The following is a 26,589-nucleotide window of genomic DNA, read 5'->3' on the forward strand; positions in this document are numbered from 1 at the left end:
TCCCCGTGATATATGTTTCTCTCCTTCAGTTTGGTATTACTTCCTATAATAATATCCCTGTCAGCAGGGCAGGATTATGAGGGCTTGTGGGGGGAAAAAAGAAAAGAAAAGCTGTGGGCCCTTTCTGAATGCCACTGTCTGCCTCACTGTGGCTATATGTCCACACCAGTTCAAATTCAGTCCTTACTTATTTATCGCAGATGGGAAACTTGTCTTGCATTAAGGAGCACAGAGTAAAAAAACAACAACACCAGTAAAGGGAAACCAGCTTAAAAATGTTTCGAACACCGAACACAACAAAGACTCAAAACAATCTATAAAATACCGAATTACATGTGCAAATTGAGCAGATTTATTACACGGGGAACAAAAGAGATTTTTAGACCTGTTAACCCACAGGATACTCTGAATCTCCAACCCCAAGGAAGAATTGCAAATACAACTAACACGTTTTAGTTTTAAAGTGCATCGCTGTCGCCACATTCACGCCATAGACCCCTGGTCCGGAAAAAAAAGCCAATGCTGAGTTGCGTGAGGCTGTATTCTCTGCACTGACCAGCAGGGGGCGACTCGCTGGTTGCAAAAAGAAGTCAGTTTCCAAAGAAGTCTTTTAGAAAATGACTCTTCTTCTTGCTTGATTTATAAGGTCAGTAACCTTTTTTCCTGAGGAGTTTATGGATCAATCTCTAGTTTCAAGTCTTGTTCAATACAGCATCATGTTCATTTTGTTAATTATGGTCTAATTTAGAGGAAAATAGACGATAAAGCACCATAGCGTGGATACAGCGTGAAAGCTAGTACTGTTCAATGATTGCAGGTGTAAGTGGGCGCACAGTGGACGATCTCTCAGTCAGACCCACCCCCCAATCCTACAGTACCCCTGGTTCCAAAAAACTATGCCGCTGGCCCAAATGCTGAGCTCAAGGCCTCAAAATAGCGGCTTGCAAAAACCGATGGGTGACGTCGCGGTGGGTTGCCACTTGCATGACAAGGAGCACAAGGGCACAGCTGGTGACCAGAGACGGGGCAGCTATAGCTCACAAAGTAAACTTGGAAGGAAATCTCGGAAAATATCACTGTCGACGTCGATCAGAAATTCAGATCAGCTGTCCCCAAATTAAATTTGAGATTAATCGCTTTGTGCAAGAGTCAATCAAAGGCATGCTCTTGCACTGAGAAACAAAATAGCAGCAGCAGCGGACTCCACACAGGAAAGTGCGTTGACAGCTCAGTTTGATGTGCCCACTGATGGGAAATGCCAGCGGTTCCTGGCCTTTTCTGTGTGTTTCTACCCTCTCAGCGGTGACGAGGCTGCAGGAAGTGACTGCACCCAGCAGAGAAATAGGCCGAAAAACCCACACATTGTGTTTGTTACTAGTTATACAGTTTGGTTATTGTACACATTACTCAGAAGAGATATGTTGTGTGACCTGTTATCCCCGATCCCAGGCCATTTATCTATACTCTAGTCTGCAGACATAAGATTGGTATCAATCATCTCATCTAATTCTTTGTAAGATAGTAAGCAAATAAAAGAATATTCTCCCTAAATGTTGGATTATTCCTTTAAGAACATATCTAGTCAGCTGGAACACACGCACACAGACACACAGACACACAAAACCACACTAAGCCAATTTGAACACAGTGAATTTGAGTAACTAAGTAACTAAGGCCTTCCGTATCCTTGAGCCTCATGGGGGTTTCGCTGTTAATTTTATTTAATCAGCCAAATTAGGCCTCTAAGTCTTTTTCTTTTTTTTTTTGTCCCACAAAAAGTCCCTGCATTTCCTCATGTCACGCTATGATCCCATGCAAAGAGACATGCAGGTCTAAAATTGTGCGGAAAAAGAGCTCACTGGTATCAAGAGTGTGGGTGTCAGAATTGGTGTCATGTCCAAATGGTACATCCCTTCTAGATTCTTTCTTTTTACCATTTTCCTCCAAAATCTCTATTTTGGGACTTTAGTGTGATAATAGCAAATCATGGTCTTTAATATCACGTTCAAATGCCCCTACACGTTTTTAACGAACTCTGTGTTTCCATGCCGCCCCGGCGCGTATCCATCACCGAGCTCAGACGGTTGCATTATTAGGTCGACATTTCCACATTAGAGATGATTGAGTAAAGCTGCTCGAGACTCCCAGACTCATAAATAATTTAGCATCGCATATTGCCACTGGGCTGCTCTGCAGTATCGCCACAGTTCCAAAATGATGGGGCCTGAACTTTTGCAGCAGTCGACGATCGGAGAGCGATGGCTGCAGTGACTTTCTTTCTCAGTCACAAACAGTCAGGAATGAGGTAAGACGGAGGACCTTGTGTGATGCAAGTCCCCAACACTTTCTTTTGTTTCTTTCCTACTTCCTTTGTGTTATAGTTTTGTACTTTGGAGGATTTTTTAAAAAACGGTATCGATTTTCTTCATGTCGATACTTGGCTGATCTCCTCACTGCTACACGGCAGAGTTTAGCATTTCATTTGGAATCTGTTCCTCGTGTCCTGAGGATGAGCGGATAAACCCGTTCTCTGGTTAAACAGGGTTTCATTTCCTGACACCACTACCACATGCAACTTAACATATCCTGAAAGTCAAGAATGCGCATCAAGGCGTGTCGACACACTGTGAGCAAGCAACAATGAGGTGTGTTCAGAGGAAATGATGTATGCTCATTCCATGCTGTATTTGATTGCCTAAAAAGCTGGAAGAATAAAAAAAACTGATGATTACAGCTGAGGAGGAGCCGACATCTCAAAAAGGCCCGTCTTGAATTGCATTGAGGAAAACCTCATCCCTCTTTACTTTCAGTCCACGCATTTCATATTGATATGACTCCATTATCATCCATTAGTGCTCAGATGGAAGCTGGAATAAGGACAGAGGCCCTCGCTCCTCCTGCAGCTGGCCTGCAAAGCACTGTTCTCTGCATTCAAGGCCGCTTCCCCTCAAAATCTCATGTGCATCACTGGTGATTCAAATAAAAAAAAACCTACCTATTTTCAAATCCAGGAAACTGTCTGCTGGGTCTGCGTTCATTCATCGGCGGGTTTCTGTCTAGATCCATCCGATAAACACAAGTGTTTTGTAGCTGTAGGACATACAGATCGCGAGACAACTAAAACAGAAAGAGCAGTCGTGCCAGATTTGAAGGACGCAGACTGGTGGACGCACGTGTGAGAATAAAACGACACACTGTTTATTCTCACAATCTCATAATTCAACATTGGCGACACATTTAAAAATACATCTCCATTACACTATCTGGAAACACGACATTCATTAAAGGCAGTACAGAATGAGGGGCTCAGCAGTGGATCAACTTACCTTTTCCTGATTATGTCTAAACATTGCCCCCTGCTGGGGATGCAAGAAAATTGCCCACACAGCAATCGAGGTTTTGCTCATAGTGGTTCACAGGGGGTTAAAAAAAACATGAGCATTTTAGTCAAATAATAAAAGCACATATAACAATGTGAAGATACAACCTATTTTGCGGGAGATCATTAATTAGACACTGACTGGCAGGATGAAGAGTTTCCAACTGACTGAAAGTGAGGCACTCGGGACAGCTGCAGCGGGCCAAATTCTGTACAATTAATTTCACATAATGTCACTTACAAGTTCATTTGTGGGCATGTTCAACTCAAGTCCATACCGTTCTTCCCCACTCATCAATGACTTAGAGGGGCAGTAAGCGATTTTGGAGAAAAAAATTTTCTCAACTTGTTGTTGTCGTGATTTCACTGCTCTGGCTGGGCTGCGAACCCGCGACCTCGGGAGACCGATGCACAGACAACTAGACCAAAACCTCAGCATTGCAGCGGGTGATGTTTACAAACTGCACTTGCAGTGTTGTTAGGTGCGGTTCGCACCATTTTTCTTTTCAATTTACAGAGCCAGGGCTGAGCCGAAAACCCTGTTTTTTTTTTTCCAGCACACACAGAACCAACAGCCAGCAGACCATGAGGAAATATTCACTGTGTTTTGCTTTACAATCGCTTACTGCCCCTTTAACATATAAAATACTGTGATGAAGGCACAAGTTGAATCCTGACACCTACTGATCTCTAAACGGTGGATAGATTCAGAGCTGTGTAGATCAGATTGACTGTGGTGCAGAGGAACCCGATCAGGTTGCAGAGATTGGACAACCCGTGGTAGCGGCCGAACGTGCGCTTGCGCGCTCTGTACTTGGGGTCCTGCTCTTTGAGCTTGGCGTACGCCTCTTTCTGGCCACCCAGGCCGATGTGGTTCCCCAGGCCATGCTCCTGCTCCACCTCCCTCAGCTGGAACATGACATCTGTGGCCGCCGGGCCAAACCACTGGGCGTTCAGACCGGCCGTGATCAACGCCACAACGTACAGAACCATCTGCAAGATGTCAAAAAAAAGAGATAAAAGTACTTTACTGGAAGGCAACATGATGATGATGATTTACTTTTAAGATATTGTTCCCCTAAAATACAAAAAAGGTCTGTGCATCATGGGTGTTTGTGTTTTTTCGACCTGCACACTCTCATGCCAGTCCAGCAGCTCCCTCGGGTGATACACGGCGAACACAGCCAGGCTGACCAGGTTGCTGCCCAGCAGGCAGTAGAAGTACACAGGGAAGAGTTTACTCTGCACCAGGCCAAAGGTGTGCAGAGTCACCTGCTGCACCAACGCAAAACCTGCGGCCGCGGAACATCAAGATTGAGAAAGAAGGATTGGGGGGGGTCAGAAATCAAGCACGTTGTTGGAATGGGAATGTATGTGGTGCGTCAGAGTGCTCGCCGTACCTGCGATGAAGGAGACCCAGACCTGCATGCCCCAGGAGAAGGAGAGCGCAAGGAGGTGCAGCACTTTGATCAGGTCCGTCGGCTCCCCCTCCGTTGCCATGGCTTCCCTCTGTCTGCACACAGTATATACAGATGTTTGCCAACATGAACCCTTTGCCTCGATGATTGTTCGGAATTGCCCCACTGCTGAATAAATACCTGCAAAAATTAACATTTTCTTCTGACCACGTTAAAACCCCAGTACGTACAAGTGATAGTCACGGCTTTTGCAAATGGATTGCGCGTATGCGAGTCCTACACAATTTGATTTGTGTTGCCGCTGAGAGAAATGTTAGCAAAAGTTTTGACTTTGCGTTCAGGGATCAGACACGACAAGCAATCTGAAGACACGGTGCCGTTAGAAAAATACTAAGAATTCATATTTTCTGACATTTTATAGACCAATAAAGTCATTGATTATGACGAGAACAGATGTTATGTCAACAAACACGTATGCAAACACAATGGCTGTTATTCAGGTCAATAAAAATGATAGAGTTCATATTCATGTATCGTACGATAAGTCAATAACGTAATTATGGTGACAGGCCTAACAAACTGTAATAAAACTCCAATAATCCTTTAATTACCACCACGTTCATTGTGTCCTTATGTTTCTGTACATTTTGCATGTGTATTTGTGTTTGGGTGTGTGTCTTTATTTAGATATGGGTCCGTCTATGGAGCTATAGGTGTGTCTATGTGTGTACGCACTTGTACACCTACATGCATGTTTCTACATGTTTTGTTGTTTTTGTTGTTTGTGTTGTTTTTCCTGCTTTTATGTATTACCATATTATTATTATATTTTTCTATATATAATTTTTTTTTAAAAATGTTTTTATTGTTCCATCATTATTCTTTTTTTCTTTTCATTTTACTTTCTCCGTACTTATTTATCATTATTTATACTTTATTTATTTACTTTTTAAAAAAATCTGTAGTGTGGTTGGGGATTAATACAAATATATATATTTTTTTTTAAATTATAACAACTCAAATAACAGAAACACTAATGGACTTACCGTCCACTCCCATCACAGATATAAAGCATAATGAGAATCTATTGTGTGAAACCACCTTTTACATCTGGATTACATCTGGATTCTCCAAACAGGAATAATGACTAAATCCTGTCTGAGAGCGACTATTAATTATTAATTCAGCAGAGTTTCTTTTTGTCTGTTGTTGTTTGAGCGGTTGCAGAGTCCAGACGGGTCTCTAGAAGCCCAAACGTTATATGGGTGTAAAACAAACAAAGTGGGTCGTGTCCTGTGTACAGTATCATCTGAGCCCGGGGCGCCACATGGCGCAGCAGGGCTGATAAAGTCCTGATCAGCAGCAGCAGCAGCAGCAGCAGGAGGAGGAGGAGATAAGGTGACCGACAAGCGGCAGAGCAGAGTCAAAACACGTTACAGTAACTTTTTCTCCTCCATTTTCTGACAGTTCCAACTAAGCTGTTACTGACCAGGCGTCCCCGATTCAAACAGGCGAGAGACAAGCAGCGGCTCCGTGGTTCGTGGCTAACTAGCTTTAGCCTCTGCGCTCAGCCAGAGTTGCACAAGTCTGCTCCCTGCACGGCGTCTCTGTCCTTTGACATTTCAAGATACAGTTTTTATTTCACTCAACACTAAGTAGACTTGCGCTTACCTTGGTTTTCCTTCGACTGTTAAGTTACTAGCAAAGTGTATAACGTTCAGTCACGTCCGAGGTTCAGGCGAGCCACTTCCTCTGTCACGTTATGATGTCCCGAAGCTCCGCCCCCACGTGTCCCGGGCGGACCAATGACATTCCTTGAAAATGAATATCTTATATACACTTAATAATATTTCCATCTTAGCGTCCGGATATCCCTCCTTGGGTTTTTACTTTCCATACACATCTGCCCTAATTGAATGTGTGTTTATTCAAATGAACAGCACCTTTATATTCTAATAACCAGAAGAAGCTGAGTGTGTTTGGCTCTGTTGGACAAGATGCAGTTTTATTTTTTCACACTGTGCCTGAACAATGTGGCATATACATTAAGTTTAATGTATTAAATATCTGTTTGTATTGGCTGAACTAGGAGATTCTATTAAGGAGGATTGATGAACGATTGAGTGTACGGTGAAACACGCTTGAGTCTTGTGACTTAATTTTCAAATTAAAAACTGCTCCTCAGCACCTAGCTCATACTCGGGGACTTCGGTGCAAAAAATTTTGGAGTCATTTTTCCCCCTAACTTTGTGGCTCTTCTCTGCTTATGCTACTCTTACATCATATTTTACCATTCACCATTGTCTCATGATAGCTCCTTGTGGCCATAGAGGTCATTGATTGCATAAAAAGTTACAGAAGTTGTATGTCCTCGTGTACTTCAGAAAGTTGGAATGGTTTCAAAGTTATATTATTAGTATCATGATGAAATATTAATGTTGCGTTCCCAGGTGGCACAGATCTCTCAACAGAGCTGGTTGCTTCAAACTGTATCAATATCTTATGAGTTAGCGTTTTATGTGTTTGTTGCTCACGACCACAGCCAGCAGACAAACGTATTATTAAAATTCCCTTTGTTGAGTCACTGTAAGAACTCTATATTAAAAGAATATATTGGAATGAATATGAATACACTACAAAAGTGGCCTCAAATCTGTATTTACCTCTCAAAACTGCCCACACTGTGTACATTTACCATACAATATGCTAATTATTAAGTTAAAATATTCTAGAGGTCTTAGACATATTATTCAATAATATAATTATTTACAATTTCTAAAGTTTCAGAAGTTTTGTTATATACTGTATTACTAGTATGTATTATTTAATTACTGCTTTCTTGTGTTAATTGATCTATATTCCGCATACTTTTATATTTGATGGACTTAATGTCAATACAGTGTATTCAACCATGAAGATATAACCCAATAGTGCAATGATCATATGAATACTTAAAATCTTAAAATAGGCAAAACAGCTTCAAGTGCTGCATTTTGTTTTTCTGTTTTAATGATTCATGGACTAAGGTGCAGACTGAACAGGTGAGTTTTCAGTCTGCGACTGAAACATTGAAGGGATTCTGATGTCAATGGGGAGCTTGTTTGTTTTCCATTTCAGTCTTTATTCTATGTAAATATATACAAAAATAAAATTAACATAATAGTTATAGATTCCTATTTTGTTACCTATTAATATTGTCTTTATTGGAGAGTAGACTTGTAGTGACAGAGGTCTTTCATTGCACTCAAAATTGGATGTCATCTCTATCACACTGCAGCCTCAGTTTAAATAGTCTTTACCATCAGATCCCACAAAAGGCCTCTGACAGAACCGACCTGTGAAACACTGACACTCCTCTTTGCACCTCATCAGGTCTCAGCTGACTGCCAATGCTAGTCTGTTTCTACTGGAGGCGGTTTCATCTATTTCTGTGGCACAGTGGGACACACACACACACACACACACACACACACACACACACACACGCACACGCTGGTGTTAGTTGGTGTGACTCAGACCTTTCATCATTTTTCAAGAGAAACCTTTTATTACTTGGCCTCTAAGCATGCTGCTGCCTAACCTGTGGTATGTTGCATAACCATGAGAATCTATCAGTTTATCTCAGTTATTTACAGGTGCCAGTTTAGCCAAATAGGATATATGACTTATTATACTTTTCAGAAGCAAAGTATAGCACATTTGCCCCAATGGTTGAAAACGCGTAGCTAATGTGCCCTCTAGAGTAGCAAAAACGAGAGGAAGTTCCATATTGGGTGCCTTTCACACTGCAAAAAAATGATTGAGTGCCTTCTAGGGTGCCCTTTCATGCAATAAATTATGACGATGTGCCCTTAAGAGCAAGAGAATTTGATAACATGTCTTAATTAGTGCCCTACTACTGGAGAAAGCGTGATGCAGTGACCTATAAGGTGCCCTTACAACAGTCTAAACTTGACGTTCCCTATATGGGTGCCCTTCTGATGGAAAAGGGTGCCGTTATGAAGTGCCCTCTGTGCTGCCCCTACATGACAGTGCCACAAAGGGTGCCCTTTCCAGTAGAGAAAATGGGATGCACTGCTGTATACGGTACTCCTAAAGGTGAGTAAACATGATGAATTGCCCAACTCCGGGGTGCTACTCTAATGGAGAAGTGCCCATTCCAGTGGATAAAATGTGATAAAATGTAAAGGGAGTCCCTACATGTGTGGGAATGTGGGGACGTTTCCAAATGGTTGCCCCTCCATCAGAAAATGTGATGTGGTGACATAGGTACAGTGGCCCTGAAGTGCAAACCACAACAGCAACTCACAACACGACAGCAACTCACACAACAGGAGAGCAAATTGCCACAACACAACAGCAACTCACACAACTCACCCTGTAAATGACAGACAGTGCGACCAATCAGGAAGAGGTCAGAGTCCGATACATACCTACCCTTTCAGTTTCAGTCTCACCAATGCTGTTGTGTTGTGGCGATTTGCTGTTGTGTTGTGGCGATTTGCTGTTGTGTTGTGTGAGTTGCGAACGCGCCGTTGTTGTACCGACAACGTTGAAGAGTCTCAACTGGCGCTGCTCCAACGCGCTGATTACACATGGCAAGTGCACTTACAATGGGATAAAATTAAGTGCCCTCTTAGATGCCCTTCCGAGTAAAAAGACAATTTCATCATACAAGGTGCATTATACCTTTTTGCGCGTTGGTGGGGCCCCATGTCGTGCAAGCGGGTGCCCGTTCTTTTTCCGCCCCTGCCCCTCAAACAGCCCGAGTCCGCCACTGCTCTTCAGCATCACTCCTGCTTCGTAGCACAGCCCTCGGCTACTGGTCAAACAGGGCTGTCACTCTCCGCCCCTTGAACCAATCACTGCCCGGGGAATCCTTTAACCAACCAATCGGACGCAGCTCCGCGGGGGGACGCTGCATCCGGATCTCGATGGGACACACAGAGCATCCTCCTCCGCCTCGACACATCGCCTTGGTAAGACAACGGTCACATCCGTCGGACGCGTGTTTACCCGCTGCGACAGGAGGAAGACGAAACGCGCGCTTGGGCGTCACCTTTGAACGTCAGCGTCGTGTCCGAAAGCAGGTTATTCTTTCCTGCCAGGCTGTTCTTACCCCCAAAAGCTAGCCGCTGTTAGCTAGTTAGCTCGCTAGCGTGTAACGGTACCTTTTGTTTCTCATCAGTGCCAGTGTTGTTCTGATCCTGTCCGGCGAGATTCCAGCTGCAGACACGGATGGTAACTGGAAAAACAAAACAAAAAACAAACACAGTTCACATTTCGATCTGTACATGGTGTTAACGTCAGTTAGTGTCTATAGGTGAAAGGAGTAACTGCAGGAGTTTCTGACCTGCATGTGAACCAGGTGAGCGGTGAATTAAAGGCAGCTGACAGCTGACAAGAGACGCGATTTCATTATTGAATATTCGATAGAGGGGTCCTCAAAACCCCTTCTATTGTTTGGTAAAGTGTCTGGGTGCAAAGCCATGAGAGGTGACTGCTGCAGTGACCCAGTGAAATACATGACAATGTAGGCAAATTTGCATTAATTCATCAGTGCACACGCAAACACAGGAAAATAGAACCGTACGGTGGCCCTGAAGAGACAACTGCAAATCAAAACAAACATGACAACAAATCGCCAAATACAACAGAAGATTTAAACAAACAAAACGATAACAAACCAAAAACACGACAACAAATAACAGTTTTTTTTCTGTAAATCTGCCCCTCGTGTTTTCTTATTTGTGGTTGTGTTCTTTGATTTGTCATTGAGTTTTGTGATTTGCCATTGTTTTAAAATATGCTGTTGTTTTCTTATTTATCGTGTTTTATTTGTCTTAAGGTTTTGTAATTTGCTCTTTTCTTATTTGCCGTTGTGTTTTCCCCTTTGTCGCTGTGATTTGCACTTCAGGGCCACCGTAGGGATATACACTTGTGCATCTCTGTAAAAGATTTTAAAGGGCCCTGGGTGGTAAATGTCCGTATCTGATGGAAGAAGAAGTAAAACGTACTTGTTATCATTCTTCTTCTTTATACTGCAGAGATACTAGATTAAAGATGGGGCGCAGGAAGTCCAAGAGGAAGCCTCCTCCCAAGAAGAAAATGACGGGTAACCTGGACACGCAGTTCACTTGCCCGTTCTGCAACCACGAGAAATCCTGTGATGTCAAAATGTAAGTTTGGCTCAGCCGTATTGCTTAATAAAACAAAACAAAACAAAAAACAGAAATGCATCATGAAGAACCAAAATACTAACTCTTTTCCAGGGAACGAACCCGCAACACAGGAATTATATCATGCAGTGTTTGCTTGGAGGAGTTCCAGACTCCAATAACCTGTATCCTTTTCACCAACTGATGATGTGAACAGCATGTTTGGCTGCTTTCAGTTACTTTCACCTGGTCCCTGTTTGCTTGTTTTTTATGAAATTAAATAATGTAGAAAGTCAAAGACAAGAGCCAAGGAACAAGTGATTAGTTTCTTTGGTGTGAATCCAGGAACTTCATTATGCATTTATTCATATTGTTAGAAGGGGCAGTTTTGATTACCTTCTCTATTTTCTTATAAATTACAACAACAACTATCAGCAGATGTCCTGCAGCAAGCACTGCACATGTAGATTAAAAAAATTAACACTTTTGATTATTAAAAATTAGAAATTAGATTGTTTTGACTTGGCGTGGGTCCTTTGTTCATTTGAAATGCCCCTTAACCCGCTCCTCGACAGACCTGTCCGAGCCGGTGGATGTTTACAGTGACTGGATCGATGCCTGTGAGGCAGCCAATCAGTAGTCATGTTTTTCCGTGACTCACCTTCTTCCTCTAACCTCACTCACTCACACATCTGCCCTTCGGTCTGGTGTGTCAGCTCTTTGCACCGTGTAGCAAAACATTATGCTCTTCTTCTATAAGCGTGTGACATGCTTAGTTGTTTTTTTTTTTGCTTTAGAATGACTTGCTGAGCATGACACGTTCCTCTGGCAGGGCCAGAGTGCTGCCACGTTGTCTTGACAGCAACCGGTCCACGTCACGGTTCTCAGCATAAAGGTCATTCATATCTCATTTCATCGTTTCCCTTATGAAGTGTTGTTTTCCTTTTCCATTTGATGGAGAGGATCCGTCTTTTTCCTGGATCCAGCTGTCATATGATTAAGTTTAAAATGTGATCCAGCTGATGTTTTTTACTTCTATAAAACATTCCACGTCCGTTATTAATATAAATATTCTTTTTAGTTTGCTACAGGGTTGTATGCAGAATATGACACGCACAAGTGTTACTTTTTTGGAAGTAGTGTTTTAGTTTTCAACCCTGTCACTAATGCACTGAAACCTTTTGTTGTTGTTTTTTTGAAACTGCCAAATCATTCCTTCCTTCGGAAAATAGTACCTATTTGTACTGTTAGATTTTATTTTCCTTTTTAAAGATCACAATCATGAAGTTTCTTTTTTTTTTTACACTTTTGTGTATGTCACATGTGCTGTGTAATTTGTTGTAATGAGAAAAATAAACCAGAAAAGTATTTTTGAAGTGTTTTTTTTTATTGCACAAATGTCATGTTTTAGTGAAAGGCATATCGTTTGGGGGTGGGGAAAAAAATCAAAGTTAGCAAAGGTGTAGTTTGAACAAATGTTGAAAGAAAGCGACACATCAACGTGAAATGTTACGATACATTTACTCCGTATTGTTGCCATTCTGAATATCACAGGATTGTCATGATGATAAAAGAATGAACTTTAAAAAATCGACACTCCTATATTTGATTGAAGAAATAAGAATGGTCGTTTGATGGATTGACAATACAGTCATTGTACATGTTTTTTCCCACTAGATGGCGCTCTGCTCCATGTCCAAAATCACAGCTGTGGCACTTTCGCTGTGGAAGGACCATGAATGGAGGCTGGAGCACAGATACGTCGGCCCATTTAGCTCGAGCACTAATTCAAAGCCAATAAGAAATGCAGATTAAGGGCAACAGTGTCTGACGCGCGTCTGTTTCGTACTTTGTTATTAAGGTTTGAGAACGAATCGCGTCACAGCTTGTGGCTACTCTCACCTGAAGACATTACATTCAAGACATTCGGTGGGCTGACAGTATGAAGCAGACCCTTCAGAAGAAGAATCTCATCTCTACACGTGGCTAAAACATAAGCAATTATCAGTGGGTCTGCGTGGATATTGCCATTTATTACCAGTGGTGGACAAAGAACTCAAAGACACTTTGCACAAATAAAAAGATGCAATGCCGCAGTGTAAAAGTACTCCCTTTGCATTATCAGTTAAATGAAGCTTAAGTGTGCAGAAAAATGACTGATTGCTATACTATCAAATGTTGTGAAGTATAAAGTGGCACCAAATGGAAAACTCAAAAGTTCAAGTACCTCAAATTTGTACAGCATCCGAGTAACCGTACTCAGTTACATCCCTCCACTGTTTTACGGCGCACAAGGTGAGGCCAGGTAAAGTGCAAAATGGAGCAAAAGCATGAAAGCCAAAGTTCACTGATGCGAGTAGGAGAGGTTTCCACGAGGATGGGTGAGAAAAGACAACAGGTTCACTTGCAGTACAAAAAACTACCGGTGACTATACGTTCACTACCTAACATCAAACTGGATATCGGCACACCTGCGTTCACTCTTTTGCTTTATGAATGCAGTGACAGACCTCGCTACTTCCGCAAAAAAAAAAAAGAAGCAAAGACTCGTCCTGCACACACAAGTCATGTAAATCAGCCCCGTGAATACGCCAAAAGGCTCACTCAGCAGGCTGCGTGAACATGACGGATTTGTCAGCGCAGGTGCTCATGAAGCAAAGCGATGTCCGCACAAAGCTACAAGTCCTCCTGCGTCGTCCGCCCCCCCCCGGGTCAATCTCTGCTGACCCAGAGCATCTTGCGTCGTCCCGAGCAGTGGAATCCCGGAGCCTGTGGAGCTCCGTGGTTTTTTTTTTCTCCAACTGGGTCAAAGTTCTATAGCACCAACACGGTCACTTGTTCCCTTTCAAGGAATTTATTTTTAAATTCTGCTTCGTCAGTGTTCAAACTGGACAGGGGATGGTGGGGGAGGTGAGGTGAGGTGAGGGGTATAAACAGGTAAAAATCAACAATTACAAACGTAGAGTAGAAAAAGCAGTAGAAAAAAAATCGATAAATAGCAAAAGGTCTCAATTTCTAAGTGTTGTGGGTATTTTTTTGATAAAATTGATCAGCACAATGAAATACAAAAGTTGGCCAATGCGTGAAATGTTTTTGACGTGGGGTCAGTGTAAACACTTTATTTTTTTGCTGGAGGAAAGAACAGTAAAAGTCCTAAGAATTAAAAAATATGTTTAGGGGAAAAGATCGGTCAATAAAGACAACAAGGGCATCAATCGCTGTTAAATAAAAAGTCTGGGGGTTTTGCTCATCACAAAGACAGCTGTGGTCGGCCGTCTGAAGTGAAAGCAAAACGGAGGAGGGCGGGAGGAGAGGGGGGGCAGTGTGGCTGTCCGTGGGGTTTTTGTGTGGATGTTTTTTGTTTAATCTGAGTACTGGGCATAGCCGTCGAACTCCGCCTCGCCCCCGTTGTCGAAGCTCTCGGTGGGGTTGGTGCAGTACTTGTTGTCGTAGACCTGGCGCGGCAGGCCGTAGGAGGTCATGCCCTGCTGGGAGGCCACTTTGTTGGTGCCCATCTGCAGGGAGATGGTGGTGGTGTCACAGTTCTCCAGCTCCAGCTTCTTGTCAAAGATGTGCCTCCTGGTCCCCGGAGCTGTCATGCCAGACTGGGGGACAGACAAGCGAGATGACCGTCTCAACCATTTATCATCCATTCATTTTGGCCGACTGCTTTGACTCCTCTGCTCACTTTCTATCTAGTTGGCAAATAATCTCAAGTGCACGTTATCTGTAAGTCAAAGCATTTTCCTGTATACACCCTCCCAACTGCAGAGCTACTTCAAGGAATCCCTGGTTGGGAAGCACAGTGCTACACCATCAAATGTCTGTTAATCTGCACTTTTGTAATGTAATTCCATTTTTGCTAGAATAGTGCTCAGCTGTTTCATGAAATAGAAGGAACAGATGCATGTCTCCAGCAAGCCCCCAAACAGCCTATGGGCACAAATCATACACGGTTGGTTTTGGTCTTTTCATGGGATTTGCTGACAACAAGTTAGTTAGAAGGTATTTGTTTTGTCTTTGTTGTACTTTGAACAATGTTTTTCCAAATGCTGTGCATGCTATTTTTATGTTAAAGGGGCAGTAAGCGATTCTAAAGCAATACACGTTTTGTAAAAATCAGCGAATATAATTTCTCATGGTCCGCTAGCTGTCGGTTCTTTGTGTGCGCCAAAAACAAAATCTTGGTTTTCGGCTCAGCCCAGGCTCTGTAAATCGAAAAAAACAAACAATGGTGCGGACCGCACCAAACAACACCGTGTGTGCAGGTTGTGACATCACTCGTCGACGCCTTAAAGCCCCAGTGTGTAATTTTTCTAATTTTCTGACGGCATCTGGTGGTAAAGTTGCAAACCGCAACCAACTGAGCAACCCACGGGGGACACTTTATGGTGGTGCACCGCTGATTCTATTTCCCTATTCAACGGGATGGCGCCGTATTCTGGACCGTTTTGTGCAACAAACGCATTCAACGCGAGAGGTTGGGTCCACATCATAACTATACTCGCAATTATATTTAACTCATTCAAAGTTAACGAAAAAACATTGGTTCTTTGTTGCAGGTGATTATACATATATGAACACACAATTATGGACAATATTTTCAATTTCTGTGAATAAGGTCTTCTAAATATTACAGACGTGCTAGCGGGTGGCGCTGCAGTGCCGAGTTTTTCGCGGCCCGGGCCAGAGCAGTAAAATCACAACAACAACAACAAAGAGAGACACAAGCTTTCTCCATAATCCCTTACTGCCCCTTTAAGTTTACATGATTTAGATTTTTTTCATGGCGGATTTGGAGAGAACCATCACAATAAACCCGTAGCAAGAAAAGCCCCTTGTGTCTGCCTGCGCTGCGAGGAAAATCATAGAAGCCTTACTGTTTAAACTGTTTTCCCCTCAAGCCGGAGATTCTATCTGGTGGAATGGTTGAATTAAAGCATTGTTTCACAGACTCCCTTGCTCACCTGGCTGGCTCCCTTGTTGGTGCCCATCTGTAGGCTGATAGTCGACTGGTCCAGCGGGTTGTCCATGCCTATCTTGGAATCATACAGATGGCGCCGTGTGCCATAAGAGGTCATGCCCTTTTGGCTGGCGAGCTTGTTGGTGCCCATCTAGACATATTGCAGAGAGAGAGAGAGAGAGAGAGAGAGAGAGAGAGAGAGAGAGTGAGAGTGTGAGCTGAATAACTGAAAACACAGTTGGAGGGCATCTGCACGACCACAAACAAAGTTACTCAATCACTCCAGTGTTAATCCGTTAGTCAACTCTGCAGAATTAATGCAGGGCAGGTGTTTCTATGATGGGTAAAATTAAAGCCCGTCGGGAATCAGGACACCTGCAGACACACGGATCAACAATCCCGCACGGGACCGCAGGTAATAACGTTGTCACTTAGTCCAGTCGTGCTCTGACCTGCAGGCCGATGACGTTGCGTCCCTCCCTCAGCTTCTCCGGGGCGAAGCGCCGCTGCTGCTTCTCGGCGTACTTCACTCCCAAGTCGTACTTGGAGTGGAAACCTTTGGACTTGGCCTGAGAGGGAGAGGTGGCAGAAGACGGAGGGGAAAACGGCGGTAATACGAGTTGCACTTTCCACACCGGTGTTGTTTTCATTATGCAACGGCTGCTGCCGTATTGTTCTAGTCCGTGTCCAACACAAAGCACTCACATAGGCAAATGAGTGGCTGCAACACTCATTTGCCTATGTGAGTGTTGCAGCCACAACATACAGTTACATACTCACTGTATGTAACTGTCACTGTATATTTATGTATTGTGATTGCTTATAGTGTCTGTAGGCTAATAGACATATTCCAATTTTTGGTTGGTTGCACCTGATACTCTCTATCTATGTGTGCGTGTGTGTGTGTGTGTGTGTGTGTGTGCGCGCTGCCCCCTCACCATTCCAGCCAGAGTGATGAGCGTGCACTGGACCTGAGTGTGGTTGACATTCTCAAACAGATCGTTGGCCTCAAAGATGTCATTTGGCCTCAGGCCGTACTCGGTGATCGCACGGACAAAATTCCCGATGTTTTCCAGCTGCGGAGGGAAGAGTGGAAATATTTGAGAGGGGCATCGATTTTTGGCCCCTTTGCATACAGCACAGAGCACTTCTGTTTCCTCCTGAATGCAGCTTTACGCAGTCAAACAATGATATGTGACTATGCTGGTCGCTTTTTGAAAGAACGGCTCTAGATGTGGTTAAATGAGAAGATTGATAACACTCACGTATTTGTACGGTAAGTATGAGACTACAGTGCTGAGACGGGTTCCAGTTGATATGGCAGCAACGTTATGGAATGTAAATAAGCTCCGTGTTGTCCATGCCAAACAACAGACTACCCGAGTTCCACATGCTCTGGAAAGCCTCCCTGACTTTAAGACTAGCAGGATAAATCATGCTTCTTTTTTTTTTTCCCCTCGTGGCGCTGGTGCGTTACCTGGTGCCAGTTTTGACTGGAGTTGCTGATCTTTCTCACAGAACCTGGCTCGAGAACATTAATGAGTCTACAAAAGGAATAGACAGAATTTATTTTCTCAATAAAAAAATATATAAATATAATATATGGGTGTGATTGAAGTTGTGAAGTTTGTGTGCGTCCGCCCAGTGTCCGTGCACTCACTCGCACAACAGGACTCCGTCCTTCAGACTCTCCATGAAGTGGTCTCCTATCTTCTTGCCAGTCACGTCCTGAATCCACAGCCTCAGCTCCTCTTCCTTCTGGGGGTCGTACTTCCCTGCGAGCTAGCCGGAGGGATGGAGCAGAGGTCAGAGGTCAATCAATAGATTTTTTTTTTGTTTTTTTGTTGCTTTGACTGTATATTCAGTTTTGATTTAAAAACAACAGCTCATTTCAGCTCGTCGGACCCTCCAGGACCAAGCCTTCTCCCTAGTGGACGAGACTTTTATTCCCTCCAGTGGATTTCATGAGAAAAAAGGAATCAGGACTTATGCAGCCAAGTGAAAACGGTAAAGTATATAGAGAAAGAAAAATGACCCCATTATGGAAAAAACAATGTCTTTATGAATGCACCAGCCCAGTGGAATATAAATTCAATTCCAGATCATTCAAATTAAGCATTTCACATTTAATTTCACATGTGCGTGTAATTTCCGCATGATTTCCAAAAGGGTTTCCATCTCGTTTTTCCCACATTTCTGCGTGTTCAGCTGACTTAAATGACTCAGAAGCGTACCACTTGAAAATCTGTGTTTCCCCCGTACCTGGTAAAAAATTCAAGAGTTAATCCCAGGAAACTTCCTTAGAAGTTAGTACACACACACACACACACACACAAATAAATCTTTACCAATTTACCAATTATGACTGAAAAGAACAACTGGAAATTCTACGAGGGGTGGGATACCAGCAGTAGCGGATCTATATATGTCCCTTAACATAAATGCAATACTTAAAAAAGTCTCAACTGCAGATTCATCCAATATTTCTTTCATGTTCGAGTGTTTAATTCCTAAAATAGCTGGTTGTACCTTGTCTTTCCTCATAAGGGATGACACATCATAACTGCACTGTCACTGGAAGGGTGTATAGTATAAAGCGCTCGATCAAGGACACTGAGATAAGAAGTATAAAAAGAAGAGGAGAAATAAAAAAAATTTAAAAAATGCCTTTGGACATTCCTACGGGGACAAAACACACTTAGCCTCGCTCTCTTTTCTCCATGTACTTCCTAATTGGCACAAACATGTTGCCCTAATACTTTGGATTCTGGCGTGGGGTTTAAGGCTGCTCCCCCCCTCACACACACACACACACACACACACACACACACACACACACACACACACACACACACACACACACACACACACACACACACACACACACACACACACACACACACACACACACACACACACACACACACACACACACACACTTTTCCTGAACGTTCTGCAGATAAGTCTTCACATTCTGGAATCGGCAGCCAACACAAACAAGCAGTTCAAAGCAGCAGGGAAAGCATTGCTTCCAGTCCCTCACACCAAACTTGGGAGAAACAGCTTTCCCCCCCGAACACTCCCTCTCCGTCCGACCATCTGCGATTGGCCCAGCTCAGATTTCTCTCCCTCTCTCGCCCACTCTCTCTCTCTCTCTCTCTCTCCCCCTGGGTTTTCCAGAATCTGCCCTTTTACAGTGACTTGAGGATTCGGGCGAACCGCGTCCGATGGAGACGGCCAAGGTCGACGGCTCCTGCATCCAGTCGAGGATTTGTCGGGCTCACGGGTTGATTTAGCTGTCGTCGAGTTGTGGGATGTGGTCGGACCCGGTTGATTACTTGACTTTCTTTTAATGTTATATCACAAACAGCACGGAGCGGAGTCATAAGAATGAGACTACAGAGTTATTGGTGATGCGGAGAATCAAAAACTCAATCAAATAATCTGCTGAAACAGAAGAGAAGAGTCATGAAGTGGGTAAACTGGGTCAGTGATTCAGCAGCTATTCAGCATAAAGCTATAAAGATAGCTGGCATAAGCCTTCATAAGAGACGGGTCATACCAGACCAAGTAAGGCTGCAGTGACAAAATGTCCCTGCTGTTTAAGGACGATTGTGTTATTTCCTTCACGGTAGTCGAAGCTTATGCTTACGTGCCACGACAAAAATCATGATAGTTTTATTTATTTTATTTTATTTTATTATCATAAAACTTCATTATAAGCAGAAGTCCTCCATAAATATAAGTAAATCAATTTATTTAGCAAATTGTACATACAGTATCAAATGTAAAACTAATTTGAGTGATGTACTATCATACAGTATATTAAGCTGCTGTAACTAGTTACAGTTCAATATATTAGTCCAGGGGTGCAGAGAGGATTAAGAAGATGAAAATAAAGTCATTATAATTTTTCTTTGCATCTCGTACCTTGTTGGACTGCTAAGGATGACTTAAATGAAACTATTTGAGAAGTTTAGAGGGGAAATGTCTCTTTGGCGCAACCGCGAACAATTTTTCTGAACTGTGACAAGGGGGCCCCGACTTGACACAGCTTTTTCTTTGTGAAGGATCACAAGCCAAAGAGATATATTAAATATATAAATATATTGAAGTTTAAAGTTTTATTTTAAAGTAAAGTACAATATGTCCCCCGGAAATGTATGTGTGAAAGAATAAAGTAACATCATGTGGAATTAAATGTAAAGTACAGGTACCTCGACGTTGTACTAAAGCGCTGCGTTAAAGTAATGATGCCGTTAGCCTATAGAAGGCTGGCACCGAATGTCTGTTGCAGTTGCTTGTTCTTAGACAGTTCATGACATGAGAAATGTTTGGCTTCCTTTGTTAAATGAAAAAATGCTATATATATATATATATATATATATATATATATATATATATATATATATATATATAATATCTCATTCCTTGCTAACATTGTTTCTATTCTTCAGCAAATAGAGTGTAAGTCTCCACCCGCCCCTCATGCACATAATCGACTTGGATATACATATAAATATATATATATAAACACAAACATACACGCAGAATCTAACAATTTTAAATGACGCCCTGCCTGGGAACCGGACTACGTAACTTTTGTGGGAATGTGTGAGTAGCAGTTGCAGGATGAATGCTAAAAACATAGTGAAACAGTAATAAAGTCGGTACTGACGTAATGTCAGTTACAGTGAGCCACTCTCATCTCACCAGACTGTAGCCGCAAAACAGCCCAGTGTACTGAACTTGGCAACATTGCCGTTTGTGTAACATGGGAAAAAACCTGAAAACAGTACGTCAGATGTCATTCAAAGTCTCACTTTAGGAAATGCTCAACAACCCGCCTCATATTTGCAGTATTACATAAAACCACGTGGGGTCCCCACAGCGGGGAGCAGATCGTCAGGCGTGTACGCGTCTACCTGTCGAACTGTTTGTTCCCGATAAGTGGAAATCTCCATGTACACATACAAGAGAAGTTGTTTCATTGACATCATCTCTTTGGCTCCGTCCGCCGCCTCCAGCTCCACGTGTCCATCTGTGCAGTGTCAGGCCTCGGGACAGTGTTTTGTCACGCTCGCCGTCAGTGTAAACTGTTTAGACTGAGGACACTTTCTCAAGTTCCAAGTCGGAGCCCGGTCACTCCTTAAAAGGCCAGCGGATTAGGCCGACCGACGTACCTGTCGGTCTTCCTGCTTCATCTCCGCCCCCCCCCCCCTCTGATGTCATTCCGCTGGAACTTTCGCATCCCCGCATGAGCCGGCGAAGCACATAAAAAGTTATTCCCCCCCTGGCTAACATTGTTTTCTATTCTCCAGCAAATGAGAGTGCAAAGTCCCCCCCGTGCACATAATCGACTTGGAGACGGTACAGAGGTGGCAGCGAAATAACAACCAGGCTATAGCGCCAAAATCTGAAAACCCTCATTCCTGACTAAGAGCCTGCTGGCTGCGGAGTAGCAGTAACGAAAAGGAATGCGGGCCTTTCACAGAGTGCACCGCACCTCGGTGTGAGATTAAAGTGCTGATGAGAGACGGCGCCACTCAGGGAAGAGGCCGCATCCCTCCAGGAGAACGAGCACGAGGACGATGGTGGTGATGATGATGATGATGATGATGATGATGATGATGATGATCTGACCTCTCTCATGCTGAACACAAACTGTCGGCAGCTCTGACTCATCCCATGGCGCGGAGTCACTGCTGTCATGACGCCGCCGGTAAAAGAGGCCGCAGCAAACACTATTCCGCCGGCTGTCGCTTTATCAAGGCCTCGCGGCTTTTGTCGGGACGCCGACAGCTTCGACCGAGGGAAAAGCGACCGTGCATGTTAATACTGAATATGACCCAGTACAGTTACTCCAGTACGCTGTACTTTGAAGCTCCGGTACTTCACTTGTCTGTTTGCGTCTACTTCACAACACATCTGTGGGGAGATGTTGTACAGTACAAGTCTACTTTTGCTCCACTGCATAGTTTACAGACCCCTTTACGTCCAAATGTATCATGAGCTTATGAAATCAGATGAATGGAATGTGTAAAAGGCTTATAACAACAGACACACGGCATATAAAGTAGTTAGAGTTAGCTCCAAGTCAACTCCTCAAAGAAATCTGAAATCCTGATCGATCCTGGAAAAAATGATGATATAAACAATATAAATACTGCTCTGGTATAACAATAGTTTTTTTATTTGTGATACTTGTTACCTTGAGTATATTTAGCAAATTATTCTTATTCACTTTTACGTTTAGGTAAGACTTACTGTCTTTTACACTTCCACCACCGACCCGCTGTCACTCTCTTCACACGGTAACTCATCCATTCAGAATCATTTTACAGTATCCGCCCTTTATTTTTGCAACTAACGCTTTCATCGTCGATTCAAATCAGAAACATAACTTCATCTGCATCTTCTATTACCTGCAAAGTGCATTCTCCCCGCCTTCACAGATGTTTATTTATTTTAAAAAATTTCTTTTTTTCATGTTTCAGTCAGTCGGATTTCTACAATGAACCGATTACAATAACAACAAAGCAGCACTACGCCCTGACCTTTTAACAACAGCACAAATAACTCGGGCCATTTCCAGCTCTGGCACAATCACTTCCCTCACTGCGTGATCTGCCATCAGAGGCAGGGGGAGGCTCACCAGAGCCGTTTCCATGCACACAACGGAGATCACACCATAAGGCCTCTTCTTTTCGTAATCATTTAAACTGACACTAACATCGGAATTATGAAACATGTCCGCTTTAAGATAAGAGTTACAAGTAACTCCTTTGCATTTAAGTCCTTCTTTTGGGGTTCTTTCCTTTCTGTTTGAGGATGACACACATGATGATGAGAGGTTGTCCAGGGAGACGGGGATGACTACAAGCTGCAAGATTTTCCTCCAGCAATATCCAGTTTTTTGTCCATATGACGCCTCCGTATTTCATATGAACAACCATTTGACCCCCACACGGTTGCAGGACCCTGACTGAAGGAGTCAGTAATAAGTGAGGTCATGTGTTCAACTAGGGGCCACAGAGGGGAGCGTTGGCAGTATTCATCTTCTCCATTGACCCCCGGATGACCCCTGACCCCACTCGAGGAGCTTAACGCTCCAGCTCCACCGCGTTTGATTCCACTCAATAAAATAAAAAAGAATTTTAAATAAATTAAAAAATATGAAAACCTTACCTTACTCTTGACCTCGGCAGACAGCCCGAAGGCAGGTCCGCTCCTGAAATGTGTTGACATCCTGCTGTTTCAGTCAGTTCACAGCGGAGCTGCGGTGGGTCGGTGGGGGGGGGGCGGGGGGTTTAAAAAACAATGGAGCCGCACAGTCACAGCTCTCTGTCCCACACACAGAAAAACAGTCCCGGACAAAATCCGTGGGTGCCTTTCGTCCTCTCTTCTCCTTCTTCTCGTGCAAGTGTAGGGGGGGGGACAACTTCTCCGGACACCCGGGCCGAATCTTTTTAAAACGCTTCCCATGTGTGCGCGCTCTGATTGGCCGCGGCCGCCGTCCAATCCGCACGCGGCCTCCGCGTCCGGGGGGCGGGAGTGATGTCACCGCTCGGGTATTGGATTCGGTCGGTGTCACTTTTTCCGCCCTCGGGCCAGTCAGGGGTCCCGGGACACTTCGCCTCACGTCACCGTCATGTTCTGATGAATCTCTGCGATCAGACGAGATTTTAATCGACCTAAAAATACTCAACATGTCCCCTGTTTGACTGAACCACACTATCAGTCAAATACATCTGTAAACCTCATCCACCTTTCATAGAATATTACATATATATATTCACAATAGACAGATAGACAGATAGATAGTTACTTTATTTATCCCAAGCTGGGAAATCCCGGTGCAACAGCAGCACGTTTCAGTCAGCACACTTTGGAAATAAATACACAAACAAATGTAAGAAATATTTTCTGTCTGTGTAATGTCAACATCTGCTTGTGAAATGTTCTATATATATATTATTTCTGTAATTCCTGCTTACGAATCTATTCAGTTTACATTGGATTGTTGTTTTTTTTCAATTGTTGACTTATTTTTCTACTTTATAAGTATATTTTTCACTGTAGTTTGTATTTTGTACTGTATTTTGTCTAATCTTACTTAAATCTTACTTACTGCAACTATACCGTACGAAAGCCAATAATAAACAGATCTGAAAAATAAAATCTGAGGTTATATTGTAATATGATTCAATATTGCTTTGCCTGGTTTAACGTTTCACTTTAATATTTGGCATTCATAAAATTTACTTCTTAATTGAAAAGTAAAGCCGAGGCTGATTAGAGTTGGACAAGTTTAAACTTTGACCTGAAGATGGCACGATGAGAAGTCCTTGGAATCTAGGAACCTTGAATTATGTGTCGCTCGTTCAGCAGTTAACCAGAGGTTGTTTTTTTTGTTCAAAACAACAAATGTCAACTTCATGGTGTCGGAATTAAATATCTGTACGAATTTGATGCCAATCTCAGGTCATATATATATGCTGCACACATTGAATAGCCTGTATATGCAAGTTTGTCTTGAAATGACCTTTTTCTTCATAGAAACGCTTTTACTGCCATAATCATTTCTCATGAATTTCTCCTGTTCATAATGGCCATACAAATATTCTGTCCAATGTCCTTCTGCTATCTGGGGTTTAAATTAAGTCAATATGAAGCGTCAGCGGTCTGAGTTGGACACATTCACTGGGTGTCTTTCAAAGTTAGAATCTTTTTTGTACCCAATTCTCATTTGTCCTATTTGGTATTTACTTGCTTGTGCTGTGGTGCAGTAAATGTGTGTAAACTGCTTCAAATCTGTTTGGCTCTTGTCTAACTCATCTCAAATGAGCTCCAGATGAACTCTAAAATGTATTTTTCCACATGATGAGGACTTTGTCCCGCATCACTGAACTGACGGAGAACAAAAATCATTGAATGACAGAACATTGAGACGTCATCTTTTGATGGCCAGATTGAACAGGGCAGTGATAACATGAGGTGAATTTCTTTTTTAATATCGGACATCCAACTTGTGAATATTGCGAAAGTATTTTATAATACAGAGTCTGAAAAGTAAAGTATTCTCCGGAGCTTGGAAACAGCACAAGGTTCAGAGAGTGATGAGCTTCTGCGTAGTATCAAAATTATTCTTTCAGTTTTGTTTTTTCAAGCCAACATGGAAAAGTCCTTATCGTAGCCCAAAAATGTACAGTGTACGCAAAGCCACACACGGCAGCATATTTGACATGCGTGGGACTGGGCGTGGAAGCTACTGTAGAGCCCCTGACGTCACTCTGGTAACAATGATGTGGTTCTCCCGTTTTACTCCAGTGTGTTACTCCTCTTTCCCCCAATAGCCCGGCGGATGACAAGGAAAGGAATGCAGCGGATTCAGGGGGTCTGTGGAGCGCCAAGTCAGAGGAGGACGCAGGAGGAGGCGGCTCCTTGGACGCCATGATTCACCCTCTGCTCTCTCTTTTGTGTGTCTGTGTGTGTGTGTGTGTGTCACTATACTGGACACATGGAACATTCTGGAAAGGCCAGGGATGGATGGATGAAAGAAAGAGAGAGAGAGAGAGAGAGAGAGAGGGACAGAGACAGCTGTGTTACGGTACGTGCCATGTGGTGATAAACAATGAAAGGGTGCAAACGCAAGATTACTGGACATACATGGTTACACACACACACACACGCGCGCGCGCATCACATGAACTGTTCAGCAGGAAACAGGGAAAAAAGTTCAGCCTCAGTTTTAATCGGGCCTCCGGCATCTGATTGATATTGATCCCACCGCATCAGATACACTTCAGCACATGTAGCGTGATGGTGAAATCTAATGAAGGGAGAGGAGAGGGTCTAATTGCAGGATTTTCCAGGGTACTATCCACCAATAGGGTCGGAGATTTGATACAGAAGGGGCCTGCAGGGAATAGCAGAGAGACGGGAAACTGCAAACAGCCTAGTGAACTTTGGAGAGGCGAGTTACACAAAAACCAACAACACAGATATGAAAAATAAGTATTAGGTGACATGAAACCAACACACATCCAAAACCAACCTAAGAGCCATTTTTTTTGCATTTCTGTCAATCTGGGCGTCTGTGCACCGGGTCCCATTGTCTCATCATCTGTCCAGATGAAAATCTCATACACGATCAACGTCAACTGAATTAAAAAAATAAAACCTTTGAGAGCCGCACGCAGTTAAATGATCAGCTGATGAGAAAGAGCTATGTTCCAAACAAGAAACACATTGGAATGGTCAGCTGGCGGTTGACGTCTCAGCCGCTGTGTATAAGCAGCGAAGAAGAGTTCAGTTGAATTCAACTGTGTTCAATACACTCGAGAGGTGAGTTTAAACGCCCAGCGCAATTGAAACGCCCGCGGAAATCGACGCGCGTGCGCCGTTGACGGTCGGAGCGTCAGTTAGTTGCACTCTGGGCGGTGGCAGCGTCTTGAATGTCAGTTGACGGCACTCGAACTGTGGGGCTGACGTTGACGTGTTGGGGCTAAAAGCAGCCGGAACGCCAGGTTCAAGTGTGAGAGATAAAAGCACTTGAACTGTCAAGATGGAAGCGGTCGAAATGCCCATCGGACCGGTTGATGCGTGTGCACTGTCACCACGGCGACTGACAGCAGGGTTTGGTAATGACGCATCGTGGTGGGTTTGAAG

The 26,589-nt window shown here is 43.3% G+C and overlaps 3 protein-coding genes across 8 annotated transcripts; 1 reads left to right on the forward strand and 2 right to left on the reverse strand.

Moving 5' to 3' along the window:
- Positions 1-3,176: 3,176 nt before the first annotated feature.
- Positions 3,177-6,622, reverse strand: tmem205 (transmembrane protein 205). 2 transcript variants are annotated; one of them, XM_035616100.2, is made up of 4 exons: positions 6,469-6,622; positions 4,780-4,892; positions 4,508-4,671; positions 3,177-4,372 (listed from the first exon to the last, which is right to left on the reverse strand). In XM_035616100.2, exons 2-4 carry the CDS (start codon positions 4,877-4,879, stop codon positions 4,070-4,072), a joined length of 567 nt encoding a protein of 188 aa, XP_035471993.1. In that variant the 5' UTR covers positions 4,880-4,892; positions 6,469-6,622; the 3' UTR covers positions 3,177-4,069. The 2 variants fall into 2 exon arrangements, with proteins under 2 accessions (XP_035471993.1, XP_035471994.1); XM_035616101.2 differs by having other exon boundaries at positions 4,780-4,977; positions 6,469-6,569.
- A 3,018-nt stretch (positions 6,623-9,640) lies between these two features.
- Positions 9,641-12,331, forward strand: elof1 (elongation factor 1). Of its 5 annotated transcripts, XM_035615631.2 has the most exons (6): positions 9,732-9,887; positions 9,986-10,038; positions 10,121-10,165; positions 10,845-10,976; positions 11,070-11,140; positions 11,531-12,331. In XM_035615631.2, the coding sequence occupies exons 4-6, from the start codon at positions 10,861-10,863 to the stop codon at positions 11,593-11,595; spliced, it is 252 nt and encodes an 83-aa protein (XP_035471524.1). In that variant the 5' UTR covers positions 9,732-9,887; positions 9,986-10,038; positions 10,121-10,165; positions 10,845-10,860; the 3' UTR covers positions 11,596-12,331. The 5 variants fall into 5 exon arrangements, with proteins under 5 accessions (XP_035471523.1, XP_035471526.1, XP_035471524.1 ...); XM_035615633.2 differs by lacking the exon at positions 10,121-10,165 and having other exon boundaries at positions 9,725-9,776; XM_035615629.2 differs by lacking the exon at positions 10,121-10,165.
- On the reverse strand, positions 12,322-23,351 carry cnn1b (calponin 1, basic, smooth muscle, b). Its single transcript, XM_035615628.2, has 7 exons — positions 23,107-23,351; positions 17,579-17,700; positions 17,396-17,462; positions 16,857-16,994; positions 16,371-16,487; positions 15,923-16,069; positions 12,322-14,560 (listed from the first exon to the last, which is right to left on the reverse strand). Exons 1-7 carry the CDS (start codon positions 23,164-23,166, stop codon positions 14,318-14,320), a joined length of 894 nt encoding a protein of 297 aa, XP_035471521.1. The 5' UTR covers positions 23,167-23,351; the 3' UTR covers positions 12,322-14,317.
- Between the last annotated feature and the right edge of the window lie 3,238 nt (positions 23,352-26,589).

This window comes from Scophthalmus maximus, chromosome 17, assembly GCF_022379125.1.
Source record: "Scophthalmus maximus strain ysfricsl-2021 chromosome 17, ASM2237912v1, whole genome shotgun sequence".
NCBI classification, from domain to species: domain Eukaryota; kingdom Metazoa; phylum Chordata; class Actinopteri; order Pleuronectiformes; family Scophthalmidae; genus Scophthalmus; species Scophthalmus maximus.